The sequence below is a fragment of the Lontra canadensis genome, unplaced genomic scaffold (genome assembly GCF_010015895.1).
Source record: "Lontra canadensis isolate GAN:19392208 unplaced genomic scaffold, GSC_riverotter_1.0 scaffold87, whole genome shotgun sequence".
NCBI lineage: Eukaryota > Metazoa > Chordata > Mammalia > Carnivora > Mustelidae > Lontra > Lontra canadensis.
In genome coordinates this window covers 3543962-3569400 of record NW_022631081.1, presented here as the reverse complement: position 1 = coordinate 3569400, position 25439 = coordinate 3543962, and the positions used below count along the sequence as shown (strand labels likewise).

Sequence of the window (25439 nt, the reverse complement as noted above, 5' to 3'; positions counted from 1 at the left end):
TCTTTAAAGTGCTAAAAGGGAGGAAAACTGCCAAACACTCATTTTATATTCAACTGAAAATATCTTTTTTTTTTTAAGATTTTATTTATTTATTTGACAGACAGTGATCACAAGTAGGCAGAGAGGCAGGCAGAGAGAGAGGAGGAGGCAGGCTCCCCGTTGAGCAGAGAGCCCGATGCGGGGCTTGATCCCAGGACTCTGGGATCATGACCTGAGCCAAAGGCAGAGGCTTTTACTCACTAAGCCACCCAGGAGCCTCAGAAGACAGTTTTAGATGAAAGTGGGAGGATTCGTTGCCAGTAGACCCATACAGGCAGAGCTAAAGGACGTTCTTTAGGCTGAAGACAAACGATACCAGATGGAATCTGGAGCTACAGGAAATCGTTAGAAATGATAACTGTATCAGTAGATATGAACGACTATTTTCCTAACTTCTTTCAAAGTCAATTGTTTAAAGCAATAACAACAATGTATTGTGGGGATTATAACAAATGCAAAAGTGAAATGAATGACAGTGATAGAGCAAGGTGAGAAGGGGGCAAATTATACAGTTGAAACATTCCTATTTATACATGAAGTGGTATAATATTAATTCAAGCAAACTGTGATAAGTCAAGGATGCCTATCGTTATCCTTAGAGCAACCGTGAAAAAATAACACAAAGTCATAGAGATAAAATGGGGCTGTAGACAGTACTCAGTCTAAAAGAAGACAGGAAAAAGGGAAAAAAAATTAAAAGATGGGGTCAAGAGAGGCCAAATCGCAAGATGGTGGGATGGTTGACTTAAATGGAACCGTATTAATAACTCTACATATCATTAAAGGTAAATGTACTCAACAGTCAAGACTGTTTGAAAAATAAGCCCCGAGTATATGCTGTTAACCAGAGATAGACTTTGAATAGAAAGACAGGGTTGAAAGGAAAAGGACTGAAAAAGATATACCAATGCAAACGTTGAGTATAAGAAAGCTGGTGTGTTTAATTTAGTATCAAAGCAGAATGCAGAGCAAGGAGTATCACTAGAGAGAAAGATATTAATTTAATAAGGTTGACATTAGAATCCTGAACATGTATGCACCTAAGAACAAAGCTTCGAAACACACTAAGCAAAAACTGACCAAACTAAAGGGAGAAATAGACAAATCTACAATCATAGTTGGAAAGACGGGGAGTGAAAGAGAGAAAAATACAGGGTCAGAGAGACAGAGACAAGGAGGAAAGAGAGAGAAACAGATACAGAGACAAAGAGCCCAAGTGAGGGAGAGGGATGTGACCTGATCCTAACAGGACCCAGAGACAAGGGACGAGGAAAGAGAGAGATGCACCATGTCCTGGGCGGAGGGAGGGTCGGGAGCTCTGGTTGTGGCACATGGAGCCAGAGCAGGGGTCTGGACCTGTGGGATCCTGGAGGCGGTGCTGTAGGGTGGGCAACATCACTCACCCGCTGCCCCGTGGAGCCTTGGGGGCCAGGCTCCCCACGCAGTCCCTGTGTGGGAGGGAGGAGAGGTATGAAGTCAGCTATTGGGGGGTATGACCCAGGACTTCCCAGAATCCTCCACCAGGGGCTGCCTCAGTACTCACTCTCTCTCCCTTCTCTCCTGGGTGGCCGGAGATTCCTTTGGGTCCAGTGGGGCCTGGGGGTCCCTGAGCAATAAGACAGGGCCTCAGTCTTGTGCTGAGGCAGGATGGGGTGGGCAGGGATTTGTAGGGGCAGAGGGGTAGAGGAGGGCGCCTCAGTTTGGCCTGGCATCTGGGTTCTTTTCCCACACTCCCAGTGCCTGGCACACAGCAGTGACTTTGTACAGCTCAGGGTTCAGAGTTATGGCCCTGGAGTCAGAGAGTTTGTGCCCTGACCTGGAAGTTGCCATGTGCTGGCAGCAGCCCTAGGTCAAGAACCTCTATCTTTCTTGGCCGCCACGTGCGGACAATGCTTGCTTCTCCTTATGTGGACTGAATGAAAAGATCTATGGAAAGTAGTTTGCGTATTAAGTGCTCCATAAATGCTTGAATGAATGAATGGCGGATGGATGCCTGGATGGGTGGACAGATACGTGGACTGATAAGCGGGTGTGTTGATGAATGGATGGAACAGATTAGTGGGAGCAACTGGAGATTTACTCACCATGTGTCCAGGACTCCCAGGGATGCCCATGGGACCAGGAAGTCCAGGGGGACCTGGAATAAGACAGGATGTCCTCAGGACCGAAACAGAGTACAATGCCAGGAAGTCCAGCGTTCACTCCCTCCTGAGAGCCACAGCCTTAGGCCCTCTGCCATCTCCCAGCCCCACCCTTTACCCTGGACCTGGACTCAACTTACCCATGGGCCCTGGGGGGCCTGGGAGTCCAGACGGTCCCTGGGGCCAGTGGCTGCTAGTCTCAGTGAAGGTGTTGGACAGTAAGGGGTCCCCTGGCGGGGGGGAAAGATGGTGAGTGAGCACGGCTGAGCTTCAGCATGACCGTCAGTCTGTACCTGCCCCCTCTGCCAAGCCGACTGTGACCGCCCTGTGGGATAGCCTGCGTGTGGCTGGGGCTCCTGGACAGCTGCTCTAGGGATGGGGAGAGTATTGGTCACACAGGACCTGGAGGCAGGGAGACCTGGGTACTAACCCTACCACAGTCTAACTCGTGACATCCAGCAACACTCCAGCTTGCTGAGCCCGTACTGCCACATGTCAGATGGGGACACTAATAAAAGCTACTGTTTACTGACCACCTACTTTGCGCTGGGCTTCTGTAGGGGGGGGGTCATGGAGCTCTGGGAGAACTCTACAGTCGCTCTCTCCATTGTACAGATGAGGAAACTGAGACTTGGGGAAGGAGAAGGAGTGGTGAGATGGAATGAATGGTTGGATGGAGCAATAAATGAATGGTGCCCAGCCATACACCAAAGAAAAGGCACAGGTAGGGGTGAACGGGGCACTCCAAGGTCTGACCACTGGCAGCACGCATGGAGGTCAGGCTGGGGACAAGGCGAAGGATACACATCCGGGCCCTCCTGGGCGGAAGGGGCTCTGAGCACAGGACCAGGGGCACAGAGCTCATTTCCTGCTGCCAGGCCTGGAGCTTTCTGTACTCTGAGGGCTGGACCCTGGCCAGCTCCAAGGCTTGGCAGGAGGGCCTGATGCCAGCGGTTCCAAGCACAGGCTCCAGAGGATGCCTGGGTTTGAAGCTGGCCCCCCTCCCCCATGTCCTGGCTATGTGATCACCCCTCCCTTGCCCTCAGTTTTCCTCATCTGAGAACAGAGCAGGACAATGGCATCTGTCAGAAGACTAGGTAACACGTAGCTGACCAAAGGCAAACCTGGTAAACAGAAGGTAGATAGCAGTGGTACTGGGGTAATGGTTTATGCCGGCCTTGTCCCCACCCTCACCATTATCTGACGTGACCCCAGAGGACTTACCATACTGAGGGTTCCAGGTGTGGGGTGGTCCGACAGGGGCTGGGGGCCCAGGGGGCCCAGGAGGCCCTGGTGGGCCTGGAGGTCCCCTCTCTCCAGGGGTGCCCATAGCTCCGGCCTGGCCAGGGCTTCCTGGGGGGCCCTGAGGACCTACAATGGAACCAGGGAGTTGGTGGGTATCTAGGAGGCAGGGAAGCCCAAGGGTGGTTGCAAGGAGGCAGGAGAAGGCAGCCTGGGGGAGCGGAGTATAAGAGGGCTCCAGAGGCCACAGGCCCAGGACTGTCCTGGCTCTGACCTCCTTGGCCATCTATCAGAGGGATGGACAGCCCTCTTCAGGGGCTTTAGGACAATGGACACTTGGTACTTAGTAGATTCTTAGGAAATGTTGATTTCCAGGATGTTCTCTCCTTTCCCTTCCAGGCTTTTGAATGAGTTGTTCGCTCTACCAGTCTTTGCTCTGCCTGGTGTCCCCTTTAAGTCATCCTTTAGGCTTCAGCTAAGATGTCACTCCTACCAGGAAGCCCTTCCCACCCCCTACCCCATCCAGGCTGGGTCTCCACTTATTTCCTTGGGCCTCCCATACCTGCAACATCCCCCAGAAGAACATTGGTCCCATGGTGGGGGGCACTGCTGTTCCTCCTCTGCCTAGGTGCCCCCCTCCCGCCTGGTCTGGGAGCTCCGGGAGGCATGAACTGGTCTGAGCCCACCCCAGTGCCCAGCTCAGAACCTGCTAGGGTAGGTGCCTAGGAAGCATGGGTCCAGTGAAGGCAAGAGAGGGCTTCAGGGAGCCGTGGTGCAAGTGGAGGTGGGTGAGTTGAGACACAAGTGGGTAGAAGGGGCCCAGGCTACCTTTGGCCAACAAAGGGTTCACTGACAGGGCTGAGCTCGGTAGCTGAGGGGAGGGGCAGTGCTGTGGGACTCACCTGGCGGGCCTCTCATCCCCATTGGGCCTCGGCTGCCAGTGTCTCCCTTGGGACCGGTGGGCCCAGGAAGCCCCTGGGCACCAACTCGATCTGGGGGAGAAAGTTCATCAGCTTGGCAGCTCTGGCTTTCCTCTTGCCCTGACCCTGGCCCCAGCACCCCAGCCAGCACCTACCATCTCGAGGGAGCAGTGGGGCCCTCATGTTCTCTCTGGCTCCAGGTAGCCCTGGGGCAAGGAGGTAGGCAGGGGTCAGTGTCATCCAGGGTCCCTGCCCCCAGCTCCACCGTGTGGGGAAGGGGCGGTGGGGTGGCCAGACCCCATCCCCTCCGGCCCACTGGAGAACTGAGAAGACCGAGGCCCAGAAGAGGGTCAAGCTGGGGTGGGGACTGGAATCACTCCCTTGATTCATTCCCATGTGGGAGCACCCCCCCCCCATGACACACTCACCTCGGAGGCCTCCATCCCCAGGGCTGCCCTGGGCTGCTGGGGAGCCCCAGAGTGGGACGAGGTCCCCAGGGGCAACTGGGGTTGGGAGCACTGCCCGCTCAGTGACAGTGAGCACGGCCACCTGTGGAGGAAGAGGAAGACAGGGTAGGTCCAGGGTCTCAAGAGGGACAGGCCAGCTGAGGGGCTGTGACCCCCGGCTTGGTCACAGGAGGCCTGCGCAGCCAGTAGAACCCAGGTTGGATTGGAGACCCAGGGCCCAGAAGTGACTGTGATTTTCAAACTGTACAATTCATCCTTAGGAAAGCCATTACACACCATCTCCACCACCCCAGGGGAGTTCTGGGTCGCTGTGTGTTTGCTGGGTCGTGAAGTTTTTCCTCTGCTGACCTGCATCAATAATTTGAAACTTCTCTTGGTCTCTTAAAGCACCACAAGCTTGAAGGATTTTTACGAAATTTGGAAGGAAGTGTGGGAGGGTAGGAAATGAACTAAAGGCCGCGGGGTGTATACAAAACCACTCCGGGACCCAGTGTGGGGGAGCCTCTGAAAGGTCAGGGGTGCCTCCTAAGCCAATGACCGAGGATTAAAAAGGGGCCAGAAGGGGCACCCAGATGGTTCAGTCAGTTACGTGTCTGATTCTTGATTTCAGTGCAGGTGGTGATCTCAGGGTGGTGAGATCGAGCCCCACTTTGGGCTCTGCACTCAGCCCAGAGTCTGGTTGGGATTCTCTCTCCTTCCCCTCTGCCCCTCCTCCCGTTCACGTGCACACAGACACACACACACACACACACTCTCTCTCAAAAATAAATAAATAAAAACTTTATTTATTATAAATAAATAAGTAAATTTATTTATTATAAATAAAACCTTTAAAAAGGGGGGACAGAATGCCCATTGACCGTGGGTGGGGGTCCAGAGAAAAGTTGAAACTCTTGGGCAGACCCAAAATGGAGAACCACGCCCCAGATCTGAGACTGAGCCCCTTGTACTGGCCTCTCCCAAGAGGAAGTCCGGGAGCAGTGTGGGCTTCCTGGAGCTCCCCAACCTCATAGAGAGGGTTCTGGCACACATCGGGGGCATCCTTTCATGGGACAAAATGGAGATGTTGTGAATGGCTGGCTGGTTTTCTGCAGAGCCACGCATGCTAACTCCGCAACCATCCCTTCAGCTGTCTGGATTTCAAATTTCTCTATCCATTATTAACGTTTTGGTAAACATCTTCACATCGACTCTCCTTAAGATAAATTCCCAGAGTGACAGAGGAAAGGATACGCGGACAAAGTATGTACGTCTCTGCGTGAGCTTAGAAAATCTGGAAGAGAAGATGCTTAAATGTTGACCGTCGCTCTCTCTGGGGGTACAAGAGACTGTTGCAGATGATTTCCTGGTAGGTTTTTTACCATTCTGAGTTTTTCATGTTTCTAAATTTAGAATGTCTTACTTTTTTTTTTTTTTAAAGATTTATTTATTTTAGAGAGAGCACACGTGTGCAGGAGGCAGGGGAGGGGCAGAGGGAGAGAGAGAATCTCAAGCAGAGTCCCTACGGGGTGCGGAGACCAACTCACAACCCATCTCACAACCCCCAGATTGTGACCTGAGCCAAAATGAAGAGTCGGCCGCTGACCGCGCTGAGCCACCCAGATGCCCCTGGAATGTCTTACTTTTTAATTGCTAAAACCCTTTTATCTTGAAATCATTTGAGATGCTCAACAGACGTTTTGCTTCAGAAACTGGGAAGATAGTATTTTATGGTGGTGTGGGTGTGGGGGGGGGGTAAAAGGCAAAGGTGACAGGGCAAGGAGGGGACGTAGCCACAGGCTCTGGGCGATGTGTACAATTCTCTGTCTGCACTGGGGATGGGGGAGCACAGGGGACCTTCGTGGGGGAAGGAGCCGGCCAGGCATATGAATCTGAGCAGGCTTCCTGGGGACGGGCACGTAAGGGAGGCCAGCTGGTTCTGGAGGGTGGCGGGCGCCTGCTGGGAAGGCCACCTGTTCCAGGGTGTTGAAGCTCAGCTCAGAGCTGCCCTGTGGGAATGATGAGCTGATGGGGCGTGGGGGGTGGGCGGGGACGAGGTTGGGGGGCCCAGGGGAGGGGCAGCTGCTCACGCACCTTGGCCTCCAGCGCCTTCAGCCGCTCGGTCAGCTCTGACACTTTGCTGCAGTTGAGGCAACCTGCAGGGAGGGACGAGGCTGGGCCACGTGTCCCAGGTTCCCCGTAGCATACCTTAGCCCCCAGGGGGACACAGAATAGAGGCAAGGGGACAGACTCCTAATGACCCCAACCCATGAGATGGCCCAGTGCAGGGAAGGAGCTACAACCTGGTCAGGGTGGGGCATGCCCTGAGGGTTTCCTCGGGCTCCAGAGCCCCTAGAGCAGAACCAAAGACCCACATCCTGCAGCCTCGGCTTCCAAGATGCCTCCTTCCCTGGAAGCCAGGACAGGAAATCCTGCTGCTTCCCCCTGGGCAGGGCTGGCCTGAGCTTGCTGGCTTTGGGGACCGACACATCACAGCCTGGATAGTGTTGGCCTTAGGGGTGCTACCCCTCTGATCCTCCCTCCACAACCTCTGGCCAGGTCCTCTGGTCTCCCCAGCAATACCCCTAAGTGATCCGTAGCCTTTCCGGCCCGTTATGCAACCTCCCAGCGGCCGCATACAGAGACTAGTGTTTACAGGCTCGTCTCTCCAAGATCCTGGGTGTTGGGACAAGTGTTACCCCAGTTCACATCTGAGGAAACTGAGCTCAGAGCAAGGATAGGGCAGTCCCTAATGAGCACAAAATCTGGGGTCAAGTCCCAGCTCTGCCTCTTCCTGGCTGTGGGGTCCTGGGCAGAGCATGTCTCCTCTCTGACCCTCGGCTTCCTCCTCTTTAACATGGGGACAATGATGCCTTCCTGGGGCTGGAAGATTTAAATGAGCTGACAATGGAAAGCACCTGGCACGGTGCCTCACTCATTGCAGACGCCTATTAGAAAAGCATCATTTCAATAAAAAGCAGAAGCGGGGGGGCTTGGGCCTCTGTCTGCCAGAGTCCGGGGGTCATGGGTCTTGGGGTACTGGGCCCAGGTCAGACTCCCTCTAGAGCCCTGGGGTGGACAGGGATGGGCACTCCCCCTGACCCTCCACTGCTAGACCCAGCCGGTCTTAGGACCATCACCACATTGCCTGGGCCCCCACCAGGCCTCCCTTAAGCCAGAGGGACCCTAAGCAGCTGCCCTGGCACCTACCTGAGAAGGCTGTGGGCCGAAGCGCCATCCGTCGCATGGTGTTGCCCGACCACCTGGGCTCCACGAAGCCAGAGGAGCCTGCAACTGAGGGACAACGGGGGTGAGGGACCCGCCGCCCTGCACCGTCCTTGTTTCGGACCCCACCCTGCCCGTCTGCTGCTGTTGCCCCAGCGGGGATCCCTACTTCCCTTAGTGCAGAGGGAGACAGAGGCCCAGAGAAGTGGGACAGTTTCCCGGGATCACACAGCATGAGCTGGGCTGAACTGGAACAAGACAGCCAACCTGACGGTGTTGGGGAGGGGCTCACAATGGGTGGGGGTGACAGTGAGGCACTCCCACTTTCCTCCCCCGCCCCCAACCCCGGCTTCCTGGGTTAAGAGCTTAGAGCTAACAGGTGCAAGGCCAAGTCTCAGCCCTGCTACTCGCTGCCTTTAAGACTTGTTATCTTTGGACCCGCCTATTTCCCAACCATAAAATGGGGTACTCAGGCCACTACATCTCCCAGGCTGCTGGGAGGCCCGAGGAAGGCGATGTGTGCCAAGAGGCCCACTGGGCACACGCAGGGCCTGGCACACAGTGGGCAGCTGGGACAACGCCGTCCACCCTCTCTCCTTGCCCCAACTGGTAAAAAGTCACAGAAGTGGATCCAGCCCTGGTTTTAAATGAAAACCAGAGGGAGGCTGGCTGCCTGGGAGGGCAAGGGGGGCTGTGTTCCAGGAGCCCACCCCTGCCACCACCCCTATGGAGAGCCAGCTGCCCTGGCCTGCCTGGCTTCGGGGGCCTGGTTTTCTCCACAGCCAGAGGGATGGGCTGGCCAAGCCAGAGGCAGGGGGCACAGCTGGAGGGGCTCTGGAACCAGCAGTAGCAACTGCCCCCCCACCCGCCCCCTAGGCCTGCCTTTTAAGGCCACGAAGTGCCGTCTGTCCAGGGGTGGGGAGGTGGAGAGAAGATCCAAATAAGGCACAGGCCTGGCGGCTTAGAGCCAGGCTGTGGGTTAGTGCAGGGAGTGAGGTGCCGGGAACTCAAACCAGACGGGTGCCTCTGGCTAGCCCTCAGTAGGGAGGCTGCCAGACCCCGCTGCACTACAGGGCCTTCGTTCAGACTAGGCCTGCATCCCCAGCACGCCCTCCCTGGGGACCTGTGACTTGCCCCAGTGCAGGAAGTGACTCTCTCCCAGGACAGAGGAAGAGGTGTGTTGGCACCCCAAGACTGGGTTAGGGACTGGGGACAGGTGAGGGGGGTGGGATGCCACTGTGAGCCATGGCCAGTGCTAAGTGCTGTATCTATCCCAGCCCAACCCTAGAGTAGGTAATAACAGCTGACACTTAACAGTTAGCACTTAACCCCGGGCCTGGCACATTCTAGTAAACACGTCCCATGTCTTAACTCATTATCCTCCCCCAATCCTCCAAATGGGTGCTAGTACCATCTCCACTTTACAGATGGGGAAACTGAGGCACAGAGCTCCTCTGTCCCCTGGGCTCAGACAAATGGATGAGTGAATGGGAATCTCTCTCCTGGGTGAAAGCAAGAAAGCTGGAGCCTGGACTTGAACCCCGGCTGGACTAACTCCAGGGCCTGAGCTCCTTTCCCTGGGCCAGCTGGCCCCTGGAGTCAGCAGGCTGCACCGAGGCAGGGAGGCCTGGCACCGGCAAGAATGCAGGCTCCAGAGGGGAATGGGCTCCCTGAGCCCTCCTCACCCTCTTTGCTCCCAGGAGAAGATGTAATAGGCCATTTTAGTTCCTTTTGCAAGACTCCTGCCAAAAGAAGCTGCTGTCTCTCCAAGCCCATGGAAGTTTGGGCTTTTTCTGTGATGAAACTGGGCAGACCATCTGCCCAGCCCGCCCTCCCCGCTACCCTGCTATTGTTCCTCTGTTTCTCCGTGGCATTTCTCCAACGCATCCTATAACTATGTCAGTTCCTGAGTCCGCTGCTCATCATGCGCCGGAACATGAGCCCCACCAGGGCAGGGACCCAGCCTGGCCTGTGCAAGGCCTGGAAAAGTGCCCGGTGCGTAGTAGGACCTCAGAGGCCTCAGTAAACCTTCTGTTCATGAAGGCATGACTCGCCGGCTGAAAAACGAATGCAAAACAAAATAAAAAGCAAAATACTGTGGACGGCAGACACCACGCTCTTAAAAATGAGCATAAATCTTCTAACACCACACGAGGGGTTCCCTGAGTCATTAATTTGTGCACTTGTGGTTGGAAATTCTTTTTCATCCAGTTTGCTTTCAGGCATTTCTCTGGGAGCCCGGAGGAGACTAGAAAAACCAATGAAAATACAGTTTGACCATCAACATAGATGTAACTGGCTCAAAGTCAAGGGCAAGTTAAAATTTTAAAAGGAAGGAAGGAAGGAAAGAGAAAAGGAAGGAAGGAAGGCTAAAAAAATAACAAAACTGTCCAAAAAAAATCGCAGAATATGTTGGTTTTGGTTTCAGGGTTCACAAAAACAATCCCCCAAACTCCTCCAAATTCTGATAAATGGACAGAACTACTTTAAGGGAAAACCAGGTTGTTAAATGGCCCTTGAGCACAGCAAATCCCAGTAGGGAAAAGGCTGAGGGTTGGCGAGAGGTCTCCTGTTATCCGAAAATATCACATACTTCCCATTGGTGTTGGGCTAGGGCCCTTAAAGCAGACCCCAGTGGGCTAAAAGCTCCCCTCACCCCAGCCTGGTGGTTTGTCCTAAAGGGCTGCCCCTCAGCCCTATAGTCACCCTCTCAGGGGCTCCAGGCTGGGTCTAGGATCACAAACTCCAGCTCCATTCTAGAAGCCTGACTGTGAGCTACTTCCCACCACCAGGGAGGTCTCTATCAGTATTGTGTGTGTGTGTGTGCACACGCGTGCACACACACACACACTGCTTCCCTACCCCCTTCCCCGAAGCAGTCAATCCTATGTCACCTCCCCCAGGAAGTCTTCCCAGACAGACCACCAAAGCTTCCCCTTGAAGCTCTCATCGTTCCATCACTCCCTGTCTTGATCTGCACAAGGGCGGCATCAGGGATAGTTTTGAGCCCTCTGCCCCCACAAGCAGCTCCCCTTCCCTCTGCCCAGGACCAGGGTTAAGCTAAGAAGCCCTTTCTCATTGGGTCCTCATGAGAACACAAGGCCCCGAGTGGAAAGGCTGCCTGTCTGCACAGTGAGGTGGGGCTGTGGGGATTCAAACCAACGCTAAGCTGAGAACGCAGATTTGAGAAGTTGAAGAGTGTCCCTGGGCAGCGTCTCTGACTTTTTCTCTCAGGGCAGGGGCTGGGAGAGGGCCTGCCTCATTCACAAGCCACCCATGGGTCTGCTGGGTCCAGTGACCACAGCCACAGGGAGGCTGCCTCCCCAGCCCCAGGCCAGGTGTCCTCCTGGGAATTTACTTTGCAAATATAAATATTTGCTGCTGTTGGCCTGAACCAAGGCTGGGGTTGGGGTGGAGGGGCCGGGAGCTCCGAGTACCCTCCAACGGTCTCTGGGAAGCCTCAGTCTGTGTCTGGCCTGGCCCTCTCTTCAGTATAAAATGAGGTTCCCATTAGCAGATTAAGTGCTGGAGAGACGGGAGCAGTGCAGCAGGATGGGGGACATCGTAGCCAGGTGGTGGCTCCAAGGAGGTCACAGGCAAAGGGGACAGCTGCTACCTGGGCTGTAGGGTGGGAGAGAGGGCCAGTGTGGGCCGGGGCTGAGAAGGAGGGAGGGCAGGGCTGGAGCACATCACTGGCCTGCCCAGGAGGATGGAGAGGGTAGCACCAGCCAGGGGTGGAGGATGGGCTGGCAGGGAGTCAGGAAATGGGGGCCGCCAGGTCTTCCAGATGGGAGTGGAGCAGAGGGGTGGCAGACATGGGCAGGTTCATGCAGCACTGAGCCCCCAGGATCCTGAATCCTCAGAGTGAAGCATAAACCTGACCTTGTAACCAGCATCTTGTTAGGGTTGGAGATGCGGACAGGCCCGGGACCCAGGAAAGGCCTGGGCCGCAACCTCCCATCTATTCTTAAGGTTTTGTGCTGTGTGACCTCGGGCAAACTTCTTCCTTCTCTGGTTCCCCACCACAGACGACAAGAGCTGCAGGGGTCCCTGGATGAGGAAGGGACATGTGTGCTAAAGACAGTGGGACATTGAGGAGCCGAGAGAGGGTTGTCTGACTCCAAAGGATCCCATGGGAGAGGAGGGGGAGGGAGCTCCTCTATCTTTCTGTCTGGGTGGGCTTCCGCCAGTCTCAGGGTTGTGCCAACGGTCTGAGTGCCCTGCCCTGGGAGTCCCTGGCTGGGGCTGCTGCACAGGAAAACTCCTGGCTCCGGTCATATGGATGGACTTTGAATCTGGATGTGACCCTGAGCATGGCATTTCCATGTCCCAGCCTCAATTTCTACATTTGGACCTTCTGCATTGAGACACGATAGCATGACGCCGGTGAGTATGAGTCACGGGTTGGGCATGGCAGACAGGGGACGCTTTCCTTCCCCTCGTCAATTTGATAGTGGGAGGGTCAGGTAGGGGGTTGGTATACTGCAGACCTCAAGTCAGAGCCCTGGCTCTGCTCTGAGAATCCCAGCTACGGAGCTTACTAGCAAGTGTGATCTTGGCTGAGACCTATGCCCTCTCTGAGCCTCACTTTCATCATCTGGACATTGGGGCTGATCTGTTTGCTGGGACTCGTCCCAGAGGCAGGATCACAGGGAGGCCACAGCAGCCCTGCCCTCAGCAGAGCCCACCAGGGGGTCAGGACCAGCAGATTTAGTACATCCTGGCCTTGGCCCTTCCTCAACTGTGTTCTAGTGGGAGCGGGCAGCTAGGTGAGACCTCAGCCTGGCTCCCTCCCCGCCATCTAGTCCCCGCTTCCTAAGGCCTGGAGACACTAATAGAGGCTTGGCTAGGCAGGTCCTGATCCTGGCTCTTCCCGTGCTGAGTGACTCCAGGTCAGTCCATTTACCTTTCTGAGCCTTGGTTTCCCCATCTGCAAAATAAGGCCCATTCCAGTCTTTTCCTCCCAGGTTGTCGTGAACATCAGAGAACATCCCTGCTCATCATCAGAGTGAACATTCCCATTCCGCAGATGGGAAAGCCAGGGCTAAGAGCTGTGAAGGAACGAAGATTCTGGAGACTAAGGCCCTGGGAATGGGGGTGGGGAAGCACGCAGAGGCCTGCCCGCTGAGCAGCTGACGAGAAGCGTGGTCTCAGAGGTCGGAAGCAGGAGAGTCCCAGAGAGCCATTACAGAATCCCCAGCACAGGCGCCAAAGGTTCAAGGCCTGAGTCTCTGGTGCTCGTATTAAACGTGGGCATTTTTCAATACCAGGTGACTTCCAGATAGAGACAAGATTCAGAGAGGTGGAGTGACTTGCCGCAGGTCACACAGCAAAGCGCAGCTGATCTAGGTCTGGATTCTGGAATGAGGGGTCCTCTCTCTCCTTCTTCAGGCCACCCAGGCTGCTCTGATGACACAGCTCTGTGGCCCCAGGTCCATGTCCCAGTGCTGGGCAGACTACGAGGTCAGTCACCAGCAGGGGAAACAGGTGGGGAGCTCAGCCCAGCTGCCAGAGGAAGGGCAGGGCCTGGGATGGGCCTGCATTGTCCCCACACTTTCCCACCCCCATTCCCAGGGCTGCTAGCAGAGCAGTTTTCCAGAATATCCAGGCCTGAGCATCCCTTTACTCAGCTCTCACTGAAAATATGGGTTTGGGAGAGGCCCCTCCTGTCCCATCCATCATCACATTATGCCTACCCCGGGCAGTCAGGCCACCAGCAAGGTCTTTACTGTTATATTTCATCCTCAAGACATCCCTGGGAGGCAGACTCTAGTATCATGCCCATTCCACAGGTGAGAACAATGAGGCTTATTGTGCGGGAGTCCTAGGCTCTGCAAGAGCGCATGGCCGAGTGGTGCTCTTTAGAGAGGGTGCCCCTCCCTCTGAGTAGGCATGACACCAGGGCCACCGGCTCTGCAGCTTCCCCATTCCCCAGCCCTTGCACAATGACTTGCACAATGCATGGGGAGTCCCCGGCCCAAGGCCACACAGCTGGGGTGTAGCAGATCTGGCCTGGCCCATGAAGCCCTGGATACTCCCGGCCCCAGGCTGGGACCTGGAGACACTGAGAGGGAGATGGCAGATGTCAGGGATGGCCCAGCCCTGCCTGTCTTGCACACCCACCATGCCATCATCAGAGCCCTCAGCCCTGATCGTGGCTTCTGGACGAACCGCCTCCAGCTGTGGGAGTCAAGGGCGCGGGGCTCTGCCCCCACCTGTCCCCCACCCTCACCAGCTCCACAATGGCCCCGCGGACCTGGAAAGGTCTGCCCTTGAGAGGGAAGCCAGGGACAGAGCGGCCTTTGTCTGGGCAGGCCTGCTAGGCCCAGGTGGCCCCCACACTCTGGGGATTCACCCTCCCCCCCCCACAAGCTTCTCTGTAGCCTCTTTGGCAGCAGGCCCTCCTGGCTGGCTCTCCTCCTGCCCCCTGGGCCCTTCCGTCTTGCTTTCTCGAAGCATGGAGGGGAGGGTCCCGTACCTGGTTCCCCATCATGTCTGCCCTCCCACACAGGCCTGGTGGTCTCCTCTCAGTCCAGGACTCCTACTGGCCATCGGGCAGCTCCCCTGCTCCTCTAGCCACCCCAACAGAACTGGGGACCCCCCAGCCCCACAAGGAAACCTGCCAGGCCCCCTCCCCACCCCACTTTGTGGTGAGCTCTGCCCCACACCCTGGGGGACTCTGGGTATGGGACTCCACCTCTCTGGGCCTCTGGTCTGTGAGCCAGGACTCAGCCAGGGCTCTCATAGGGTCCCAGGGAGGTGGAGCTTGTATATCTTTCAAGATTGGTGATTTCTGTTAGCATCACGTTCTCCTGAGCCAGAGGCCATGTCTCACGCGTTCATGGAATCAGAATAGGTCTTGCGACTGAGGCTGCTTTGGGGGCCCCAAATGGCCCCTTTTCACTGAGGTGCCTACGGGACTGCTTCTTGGGCTGGTTCCAGGCTAGTCTGTCCTCTGGAGGGCCATTGTGGGAACGCAGCCCTTGGTGACCAAAGTCTTTCTCTGAGTTCAGGTAGGCATCGAGGGCAGGAGCCACCTGGTCTGCTTAGCAGAGAGGCAGGTGGCCTGGAGAGGGCTCTCCAGGTAAGCATGTGGCCAGAGCATGGGGAGGCCTGGGCTGTGTCCTCTGGGCGTACTGGGGTGCTAGGCGCTTAGCCCTGAGCCACACGTGTGGCCTGCAGAGGAGGGCCCCGGGGTAAAAGAGCCCCCCTCCTGTGCCTGGGACATGCACTGTGCGTGGTATGCCCATCCCTCAGACCCTGACGGCCACTTAGCAAATGTACACCCACCACTTCCCGGAGCCCGGGTTTCTTCGCCTGTAGGACGGATACAAGCATCCCAACCATGCCAGCCCGGACCTCAGCGGTGCTTCGCTTCCGAGAGCTGGGAGGGTATCCAATGGACACGTCCATACGGGTTTTCCCCTGAGTTTGGAGGAAAGACCTGGGATGGAGTGACTCAAGATGTGAGCTCCGGGGCATGTATGGAATTTCTCCAGAGCTCCTGAGAGTCCCCCAGGAGGGAGGCGGGTCCACACCTGGGGGGCAGCCGGCCCTAGCTGTGTCCGAGCTGTGCCTCAACGGTGGGCCCCGGAGGACATGCTGCTGAGTGTTCGGTGTCCCCCAACTCAGCAAGGGTTGACCGCTCCCGCCCGCGCACCCGAGGGAAGGCACCTGGCCTGTCCCTCAGGGGGTCCTACCTTCCTCGCAGTTTACCCCCGAGTGCCCGGGGCAGCATCTCCACTCACGCGCGGTCACCGTCTTGTACATCACCTTGTACGAGGGTCTCACCACGGTTCTATAGCTGAAAGAAGGGCCCAGGGGGCCAAACTCAGACAGAGTCTTCTGCTGCCTTTCCTGCTCACCTGGATGTCCATGAGGACAATGTCCGGGGTTCTCTGCCACCTTTGGGCCCCTCTGGAGGCTCTCTCTGGCTATATTCTGGGATTCAGCCCCTCCAATCCCTCCTAACTCCCCAGGTTGCAGGGGGTGGGATCCAGATCCTAACTGGACAGGGAGTCCCTGCAAGCTGGCCTGTCCCCAGAAGTGAAGCCTCACCCAGCAAATGCATGTGGGTAACTGGTGGACTTCTTCCTCTAGGAAGCCCTCCAGGTGCCCCAGGAGCAGAAGGGGAGGTGCTGAGATTGGGCATAGGGCTGATGTTCCCTTTGCTCCACCCGCCGTCAGGGTCCCAGCCTTGCCCTGCACTTCTGATGCTGGACTGTGACCAGGCCTCTGTTCACGCCGTGCCCCCACCTGGAATGCCACTGGCTTCTGAGTCACTGGGGTCTTGCTCACCTGCTCCCCGGGCAGCTCATGGGCCAGGGGCAATTCTGCAACACTCGCTGAAGGTAGGTGCCATTTTGCACATGGCACGAGATGGTCCGGGTCACCACGTAGGAGCACCAGTTCCTGAAACAGACCCACAGCGAGCAAGCTCGGGCGCTGTGCACAGCCCCTGCCCAGGACCCAGGGTTGGGGGTGAGTGAGGAGGTCCAGGTTCTCTCCAGGAGCCCCTGAGTCTCTAGGTGGAGAGACCCCTGAGCTCTCAGAGTCCTTTGGGCCCCAGTGGGAGTCTTGGGGGCACTGTGGCTGTGGGTGAATCCAGAGCCCTGGAGGGGGCAGCTGTGCTGGGGGCACTCGGAAGGGCTTGGGGAATGAGCTGTGGGGCACAGGACAGGAGCAAGGTATCTTTGCCCAACCTCTCCTTTCTCAATATCACTTCTCTCTACCCGCAGCCCATCCAGGTCACCAATACCTCCTGCAGCCCACCCGGACGACAGCAGCAGCCCCTCCGTCCTGCCCCTCAGTGGCTCCCAAGAAGGAGTGCCCTAAAATGGAAACCTGGCCTTATCCTTCTCTCACTCACCTTCATGCTCAGTACTCCAGTGCTCACACCTGCTGGGATCCTGCACCTCCAGGCCTTTGCTCACACTGGGCCCACTGCCGGGAGCACCCTGCCTCTACTTCCCCACTTGTTACCTCCGAGCTTCAAAGCCCTACTGTGCTGTCACCTCTCCCCTTGTCCTTTCCATCTCCACCTACCCTAACAGAATGATGGTTCTCTGCTCAGATCCTGCAGCACTCTGTATCCCCATCAGGCTGAATGCAGCTGGCAATTCAAGTCTGCCCTCTCCCTCCCCTGACATGACAGAAGAGAGGCTGTCTGTCTTATCCTTGGGTTCCCTCTGTGGAACAGCCAGATGTCCCAAGCACGGAGGACTGACTTCTCCAAATGCCAATTAATAATCATAGTTGTGCTGCATATATCAAGCAACTACTGTATGCTTCATAGTGCACCGCATATATTGAGCACCTACTATATCCTAAGGGTATTTACATTCACCTTCTTGGTGAGCCAGGCTGGCACCTCCCCACATTTTACAGAGGGGAGGGGAAGACAACTGTTCCTGTCCCAGACCTGGCACATGGTAGAGGCCGATTTGCACCCAGGAATGTGGATGGCCCACCGTGGATCCTGACTCCATGCCAGAGACCTCAGCTTCTGTTTTCTCCCCATCTCCTGAGCCATGGTCTGTGGTTCTGTAAAGGCCCCAGCCTGGGAACCTGCTGACCCCAGGCTTGAGGTCACAAAGGAAAACTCTGGTGGAGTGGCGGGCTCAGGCCGCAAAGGGTCACCTGAAACAGTGCCTCCTTTCCCAGCCCCAGCAAAAAATGCAGGGCCCATGACCCTGTGCAGGCTGAGGGCTGCTGAGCGCCTGGAATGTTCCGGCCATCACAGAGGCATCTGCCGCCACCAAAATCAGTCTCCTGGCTGCTGTCCCACCCCCTACCCTGGCCCACCCAGAGGACAATGTCCTTGGCTGGTACCTGCCATCTAACCCACTGTGGGACCCTGGGGAAGTCCCCTCCCTGTCTGGCCACCCTGGAATCAGTCCAGGAGGCAGGAACAGCCCAGCCAAAGGCAAAGGGGGGAAAAGGGATGGCTTTGTTTAGACCAGTGACCTGGCAGAAGCTCCACCCAGCCCGTGGCCAGCCACCCCACGTGAGAGGTGACAGGTGCTTGTTACAGTGCTGTTGGGAAAGATGCAAAACCAGGAATCGCCTAAATAGCCGCGGGACCCCTAGACCTGGAAAACCAGATGCTGAGCTACAGCCCAAGTTCTCCACACGCAGACCACCGTGTCTGCTTAAGTGAAAAACGCAACAGGAGGAGAACGATTGCGTTTCTATTCAAATGAGGAAGCCCAAAGACTATACGCCCATTCATAGATATATGTGCACAAAGGTAGGAAAAATCACAGGCTTGCGGCAAATGGCCCCCTCTGGGGGCAGGGAGGGGCTCTCCATCTGCTCCGACCCCTGCACTAACAGCAGCCTTGGGTTATCATGCTTGCTGCACACCAGGGGCTGGGGCCAGGCCCTTTCACATGCCAATATGAGCACCACTTTACAGATGGGAAGACAGAGGCTCTGGGGTCTGGGATGTGCCCCATGGCATCCAAGCCATGGTCATGGCTGAGCTGAGGTCCATCTGATCCTAGAGTCCGCCCTCTTAACCTATGGCTGGCAACTTTTCTCCTAATGAGCAGGTGGGGATTTTAAAAGTTAAATACATTTCAAAAAGGCCCTCCATCCTTTAGATCCCCCTGGTCCCCGGAGCTGTGCTTTTTGAACCCGGAGTTTTGTTTGCTTGGCGAGGGGTGGGGGCATAAGACCCTTTGAGAAAGTGATGTCGGTTGCAGCTCCTCTCCAGAAAAATGCATAAAACTCAGAGTGCAAGTTTTGGAAGGGGGCTTCCTGAAGGGTATCTACGGACACAGGGCCATGTGCCCTCACCCGCACATGAGCGCACACCCCTCCCTCCATGCCCACACCCTGGACTGCGTTTGGGGTGGTGTGCCTGGGACTGCCCACAGTTGCCTGATCTGCCCCTTTTTCCTGGGGGTGGGAGCTAGAGAAAACAATTTTCTTCTTCTTTCTTAATTAAAATCACCCCCAGGTGGGTCACTGCCTGGCTCCCTGGTTTATTTCTCATGACCTTGAGTTTGCTTGAATCTCCTGCTTGGGAGATATGGAGCTGGTGGCTGACTAGCCAGAAGGGGATACTCAGGATATGTGGGGTCCAAGGTCAGCCCCTGGCCCCTTCCCTGGGGTGTGGGGAGTCACCAATAACCACAGCCCACCCCTCCCCAACCTTGAAGACCCCAGCCCGCACTGTTCTTTGGATAAATCCAAGTTCTTCTGCAGAGCCCTAGCCCGGACCCCCTGTAAATTTTCCACCCGGGGAAGCAGGAAGGAGGTCCTTCTAAAGCACAGACTTAATGTGGCCACTGCCTGCTCTGAGTCCACAGTCCGCCATGGCTCCTCATTGCCCTGTGAGCCCAGACTGACTGGTCCTGCAAGGAGGGGTGGGCACCTCCAGGGGTCCCTTTCAGCAGCCCTGAGCTCTTCCCTTCCCTGTGGATGCTGACAGAGGGCACTGGCAGGGGCCAAGCCACGACAGGGCTCAGCCTGAGGGTGCTTAGGGACATTTGCTGAATGACCGAATGATTAAGAGCAGAGAGTGGGCCTGGGCAGGGGAGCCATGACCCAGGTTCCTGGAGATGGATGCAGTACTTGGAAGCCGGCCTACAATCCTGCCGCCCCTGGGGACCCTCTCTCCTGGGACGGGACGTGGTCAGTGAGAAGGTGCCCAGGAGCCCCCGATGCTGAGTCTGTGGGATAGAGCTAGGACAGGGGCTGGGAGAAGGCAGCACTTCCCTTCTGGGCTTGCCACTCGTGCCCACTCAGCACCTCCCAGGCCCCCAGAGGCTGCAGGAGGAGAGAAAACAGGCCAGACCAGCTCAGCCTGGCACCGGCTACCCCCATGAGGGCCCCCCTCCCACTTGCCCTCCAGTCCCTGCCACAGGGGCCCAGGGGACTTTGTCTCTGCGGGGCCCAGGGCTGTGATCCGGAACAGTGATAGCGGCTAATTGCAGGAGGCAGCCAAGCGGGCCAGGGGCCAAGGGCCGTTATGAAAAGAAGAGGAAAGAAAGGAGACGTATGAAGTGGGGGCGGGGTGATTAGAGCCAGAACCCCACGCTGGAGGCAAAGTTCTAGTCCTGGCCCTGCTACTTCCTAGCTCGGTGACCTTGGACAAGGCCCTGTCTCTCTCAGTGCCTCACTTTATCCATCTGCAGATGGGGACAGCAGGATCTCCTCTGGCAGAAGAGATTTCACACACACACCACATAGCCACATAGCCCGGAGCTAAGAGCTGTGGTTCTTGGACTGGGGCTCGGACCCCACAGCCCACAGCTGGGGTCCAGCGGCTTCCCCGAGAGACCTCAGCACAGCACCTTCCATCCAAGGTCCTTGCCTTGACTTTGGGATAGAGATTGCCAGGCTCTGCATTTAATAGGGGGGGCACCTGAGGCTCCAAGAGAAGTCACATGGCCGGGTCACCCACGTGGGCGCAGAGCTGGGATTTGAGCTCCCGGGAGAGGGGCTGGGGAAGAGAATTCTCCCCTCTCCTTGATTCTAGGACTTGCCCCAAGAAAGCCCACCCTGTAGGAGGAAGTGGCCTGGGACACTGGTGATGGCTTCTATTAGAGAACCACAGTGCTGAGATGGGGTCGTTAAAGGAAACAGGGATTCAGGAGGGAAGGGACCTGGGGGGGGGGTGTCAGGAAGCAGCCCCAGCAGGGACTGGGGGACATACAGAGGGGCAGGGGTGAGCCAAGGCAGCTCTGCACAGCCCCCAGGCACCCTGGTTCTGGGGGTCTCAAAGTCTTGTCACATTCCTGGGGCTGGGGCATCCTCTTGGATGCCTTCCCGGGCCTCCCCCTCCCCAGGCACAAAGCCTCTTTTCTGCCTCTGATCCCTTGGCTGCCAAGGGGCGCCTGGGGTGCTGGGCTGGGGGTGGAGGGAGGTTTGATGGCGTGTGACATCCCCATGCTATCTCCAACAATGCTGGGACATGGCCACAAGGGGAGGTCCCGGCAGCTGAGGACCACGGATTCCTCTAGCTACGGGTCCCTTCTTCCACCTCATGTCCGTGATAGCAGGAACCACTATTCATCCCTCTTGTGGTGGACCATCCCCCCTCAGAACAGGCCAGTGGGCTGGGGAGAAGGGGAGGAAAGGGGAACACTGAGGAAACGGAGAACAGGGGCAATGAAGTGACCTGTCTGGGGTCACACACTGAGTGAGGACCAGAGCCGGGACTCCTAACCTCAAGCTGCAAACCTTTCCCAGACCCACCAGCTGACGCCTTCTCCTAGGGTGCCAAGGACATGGGATTGGGAAACTGGCTGGCTGGGATTGAGGTGCCGCTTTCCCTCTCTGGGTCCCATTCTGATCTGCAAAACGGGGACAATGGCATTGCCCGTAGGGCTTTGGTGATGCTAGGCCACTGTGAGCTTTCTGTGAACAGATGGGGTTCGGTCACAGTTCCCAGTGACCACCAGCTACCTGCCCAGGGCCACCATCTTGCTCCCACCCAGGAAGCCCTGGTGGGTGAGAAGCCCAGGCTGGGAAGCCCTGTCCTGGACTGGTTGGAGGGCAGTCTGGACCTTAAACCCTCTCCACCATCATCCTGAGCCCGACAATGGGAATTCGAATTTAGGGTCTTGGTTATCTTAGCACCTAGGATCCTGGGGGTTCACATTCATGCCCTGGGCAGGTCCTATCCTCCTTCTGAGCCTTAGCTTCCTCTTCCGTGAAAGGGAGATCATCAAAATGCATGCCTCCCATGGCAGCTGGGAAGATTCTGGAGGTGGTGGGTGCAGGTAATTATGCCCAGCCCAGGTCAGCTGTGGTCAGCATGCAGTAGGTGGGATGGCTGTGATACGGGCCACCTGCCTGCTCCTGTCTGAGATGCCTGCTATTCTGGCCTCTGATGCCTCGGCCACCTCTGCCCTCCAGCCCTAGCCATGTCACCTGCTCTTGCTAGCCCAGCAAGGGCATGCTGGCCCCTGACCACTGGGAAAGGGAATTTCTGAAAAGAATTAAAGAACTGAGGCCCTAGGGGGTGGGGGCCCTAGGAAGGCCTTTGAATGGGATGAAAAGGCCTGAAGCGGTCTGGCTACTCCGCATTGTCTGCCTCAAACAAACGGCTGGCCTTCGAGAGGGACCCCAGCAGGGGTAGGGGCTGGCCTTTGAGAGGGGACCCCAGCAGGGGTAGGGGCTGCAGCCAGGACAGGGGACAGGTTCAAACGCTGTTATCATGGCCGGAAAGACACAGATTCGAATCCCAACACTTCCATTAATGGCCCATGAACCCAGACAATTATGCTAATTCTCTGGGGTCTCAGTTTACTCATCTGCTAAATGGGGACAGTGCTTCCTACTTTACTCAATCCTTGAAGGATTCATGACCACGCTGCAAATAAGGGGCTCCTCCCTGGGGAGATGCTCCACAAACACCAACAGAGAGAATGTTCCCAGCTCCAGAAACAGCAGCAGGAATACAGAATGCTCTCTCCAGTCTCTGATTAAAATGCCAGGTCCCTGGGGTGGCCACTGACCCACAGATCTGTGAAATTCCACCCCAGTCTTCTTCCTCCGAGGGAAATAAATAGCCGGGTACTAAAAAAAGCCGAGAGAAGGGAAAAGGGAGGGGGGTCCCCAAGGGTCAGTTGGGGGATGTGCTGGGCTTTTCCTGCGTGCAGGGAAGGGGGCCCTTGAGCTAGGGCGATGGAAGTCCCAGGAGGCGGGCTTCTCCCTCGCTGTTCCCCTTCCCCCACCTCTGGGGCTCAGGAGGTGAAGTGGTGGGGGCGGTGGAGGAGTCTGGAGGGGAATGCCGTCTCAGACACATGGAGTCGGGGACCCCCGCACTGCCGGGAGCCTCCTCCAGATAGCGGGGCTGGCCCAGGTCCCTACTCCCATCCGGCTGGCACCAGGTCCCCTTCCCAATCCTTGGCTTGCACGGAGGTTGAAGGGAGGTTTGCGGGGGGTGGGGAGGGGTGCGTGGAGTCCCGGCCCCGGGGCTGGCAGGGCACAGAGGTGGTGGGAAGCGACCCTTACCTGCGTCCGGAGAACGGGGCTCCCCCGACGCTCCACGCGGCGCTGCCTCCCGGGAGCAGGAGCCCGAGGCAGAGCAGCGCCCAGGCCCGCGGGCCGCCCATGCTGCGCCCGGCGCCCTCCGCGCGCGGCCCCTCGCGGTCGCCGCCCCCAGCCCGCCGTCCCCGCCCGCCCGCGCCGCCAGCCTCCCCCGACGCGCGGAGCCGGGTTCCCAGCGCGGCGACGGGAGGGCGGGCGGGAGGCGGGCGCGGGGCGGGGGCGCGCGTTCCCGGCCTCGCCCGGCCCCGCGGCGCGGCCCCCCGCCCCCTGCACGGCCGCTGCCAACCCGGAAGGAGCCCCGGGGGGCCGGGCGCCCCCGCCGGGAGGCCCGTCAGGTGCCCACCTGAGCCTGGCGCCCTTCGCCGAATGGCCGTTTGGGGGCCAGGGGACCAGTTCCGAGGTGCCCTCTCACGTGCTTCAGGCCGGGGAGCTGAGCCCGGACCCAGAGCCGCCACGCCTGGACTAATGATGCCAGGGCCCTCATCCCCTAGCTGTGCATGCAACAAAGGCTTCCTGAGCAGTGAGCGCCACTGTGTAAAGGGCACCTCGCCTCCACTTCACATCCTGTCTCGTTTTAATCTTCAAACTACTCTAGGCGCGGTGGGCACAATCATTCCCATTACACAGAGAAGTAAACTGAGGCCCAGGCACTCGTGGCTGCCCCTGCCAGAAGAAGCCCCTGCTGTGTCTCCACTCTTACTGCCATTTTACAAATGGAGAAACTGAGGCACAGAGAGGCGCAATCTGCCAGTGGTTGGAAGAGCCAGGGTTTGCACTCATACATTCTGACTTCAGAGAGGTCAGCTCTTTTTTGGACTGGGGTGCGAGAGGGTGGGGGAGCAGAGGGAGAGAGAGAGAGAATCTTAAGCAGGCTCCACACCCAGCTCAGATCCTGTAGCCGGATTTGATCTTATCAACCTGAGATCATGACCTAAGCCAGCCAGATGTGCCAAAGCGGGGTCAGCTCTTAACAACAATTAGGGAAGAGGGCAGGTAGTTTGTCAGTCTGGGCCTCAGTTCCCCATCTGTAACAAGATAAGGACTGGCTTAGAGTGGAGTTTCTTTATCTGGGGTACATGGATGAGCTTCTGGGGAAACAGGTGTGAATCCCTCAAAGGTGTATACAAGTGTGTGTGTGTGCACGATGTGTGCGCGTGTGATGGTGGAGTGTGTACATGTGTGATGTGTGCATGTGCTAGTTTGATGGGTGTTTCTGGTATGTGTGTGATGCCTGTGTGCACGTGTGCGATGGATGTCTGTGGTAGGTGTGTGTGCTTCTGAGGAGGAACCACAGCTGTCATTAGAGGTGACCTCTCCAAAATCTCAGGACAGTCTCTAAGCTTCTCTTCTGCCTGGACTGACATACAGCCGGCAGTCCCGGGCTGGGGAACTCCCTGCCCAGCTTGGCAGCACACCAGGGGCCTGCCCTTGAGGATCCTGCCATGGCTTGTCCAGACCCAGACCCAGGATCTCTACTAGAAACACTCCAGCAGGAAGGATGTGCCAGCCCCTGCCTCCCTGGGACGACCCCCCTGGGACTCACCAGGGCTGGGCAGCACCAGATTCTGTGCTTAAGCAGGGTGGTGCCAATATAGAGGGAGCTGCCCCCCTTACCCAAGGGGACAGGTAGTGAGAACTAGGTTCAAACCCTGCTCTGCTGTCTTTGCCCCAGTTAGCTTGGGCAAGTCCTGCCCCTCTCCAGCCTCAGTTTCTCTTTGTAAGAACAGCTGCACCTTCCTCATGTGGTGGGCCATTCGATGTCATGGCCATGCCGGGGCATCCACTGTCCCCCCCACACTTCCTCCAAAGACATCATCACAGCATCAACTTTGCTCCCTTGGGGAGCTGCCTGCCTCCCTTCCGTGTGCAATTTTGGGACACCTACTTTATGCTGGCTGTCTGACCTCCCAAAACACAGCTTGGTGCCTCCCCGGTTAGCCCTGGGTTTTGCCATGAGATCAGTGACTTCATCCCCCGGATGACTGGTCATTCCCAAGGGGCCACCTCCTGAGAGGATCCCAGCCCCACCAAGCCCTGGGTAAGTGAGAAGGATGAAAAACCATCTCCCCAAAGGGCACTTTGGAGGGCAGCTCTGAAGGAAGGAGAAGGGATGGGCACTGGCTTCTGTTAGATAGAGTGCCTGGGAGGGCGTGTGAGATGGCTGGGACCCCCGCTGGGTGCCACAGGAAGAGGATACTGCCACAGATTTGGTCCGGTGATTACTGGCATACACGGTCCTCGGTCACTGCCACCAAGCTCATGGGAGCTGCAGGCCACCAAAGGACTTCTCCTGCAAGAGGACCCTCTCTAAAAAGGGAACTTTGAACAAGGGATCCTCCCAGGAAAAGTGTTATCCACATTTGGTCCTGTCCTGGCTGAGGCTGGGATCTCCTGGGGTCTCCTATAAGCTCCTGGTGGTG

The 25439-nt window shown here is 57.1% G+C and overlaps 1 protein-coding gene across 17 annotated transcripts in view; it reads right to left on the bottom strand.

Moving 5' to 3' along the window:
* The window catches only part of EMID1 (EMI domain containing 1), a 43477-nt gene extending 20341 nt beyond the window's left edge, over positions 1–23136 (bottom strand). For 6 of the 17 annotated variants that reach the window (XM_032883313.1, XM_032883320.1, XM_032883316.1 and 3 more), the window contains exons 1-13: positions 22984–23136; positions 16312–16425; positions 15714–15817; positions 7999–8082; positions 6883–6944; positions 4771–4891; positions 4498–4548; positions 4325–4414; positions 3405–3551; positions 2321–2410; positions 2124–2176; positions 1583–1645; positions 1443–1487 (exon numbers count right to left, since the gene is read on the bottom strand). In XM_032883313.1, coding sequence (XP_032739204.1) covers positions 1443–1487; positions 1583–1645; positions 2124–2176; positions 2321–2410; positions 3405–3551; positions 4325–4414; positions 4498–4548; positions 4771–4891; positions 6883–6944; positions 7999–8082; positions 15714–15817; positions 16312–16425; positions 22984–23084 — 1125 coding nt within the window. In that variant the 5' untranslated portion in view covers positions 23085–23136. Of the gene's footprint in view, positions 1–1442; positions 1488–1582; positions 1646–2123; positions 2177–2320; positions 2411–3404; positions 3552–4324; positions 4415–4497; positions 4549–4770; positions 4892–6882; positions 6945–7998; positions 8083–15713; positions 15818–16311; positions 16426–22983 lie in introns of those variants that run through there. The other 11 variants (XM_032883321.1, XM_032883328.1, XM_032883323.1 and 8 more) reach the window with 7 other exon arrangements.
* Positions 23137–25439: the final 2303 nt, after the last annotated feature.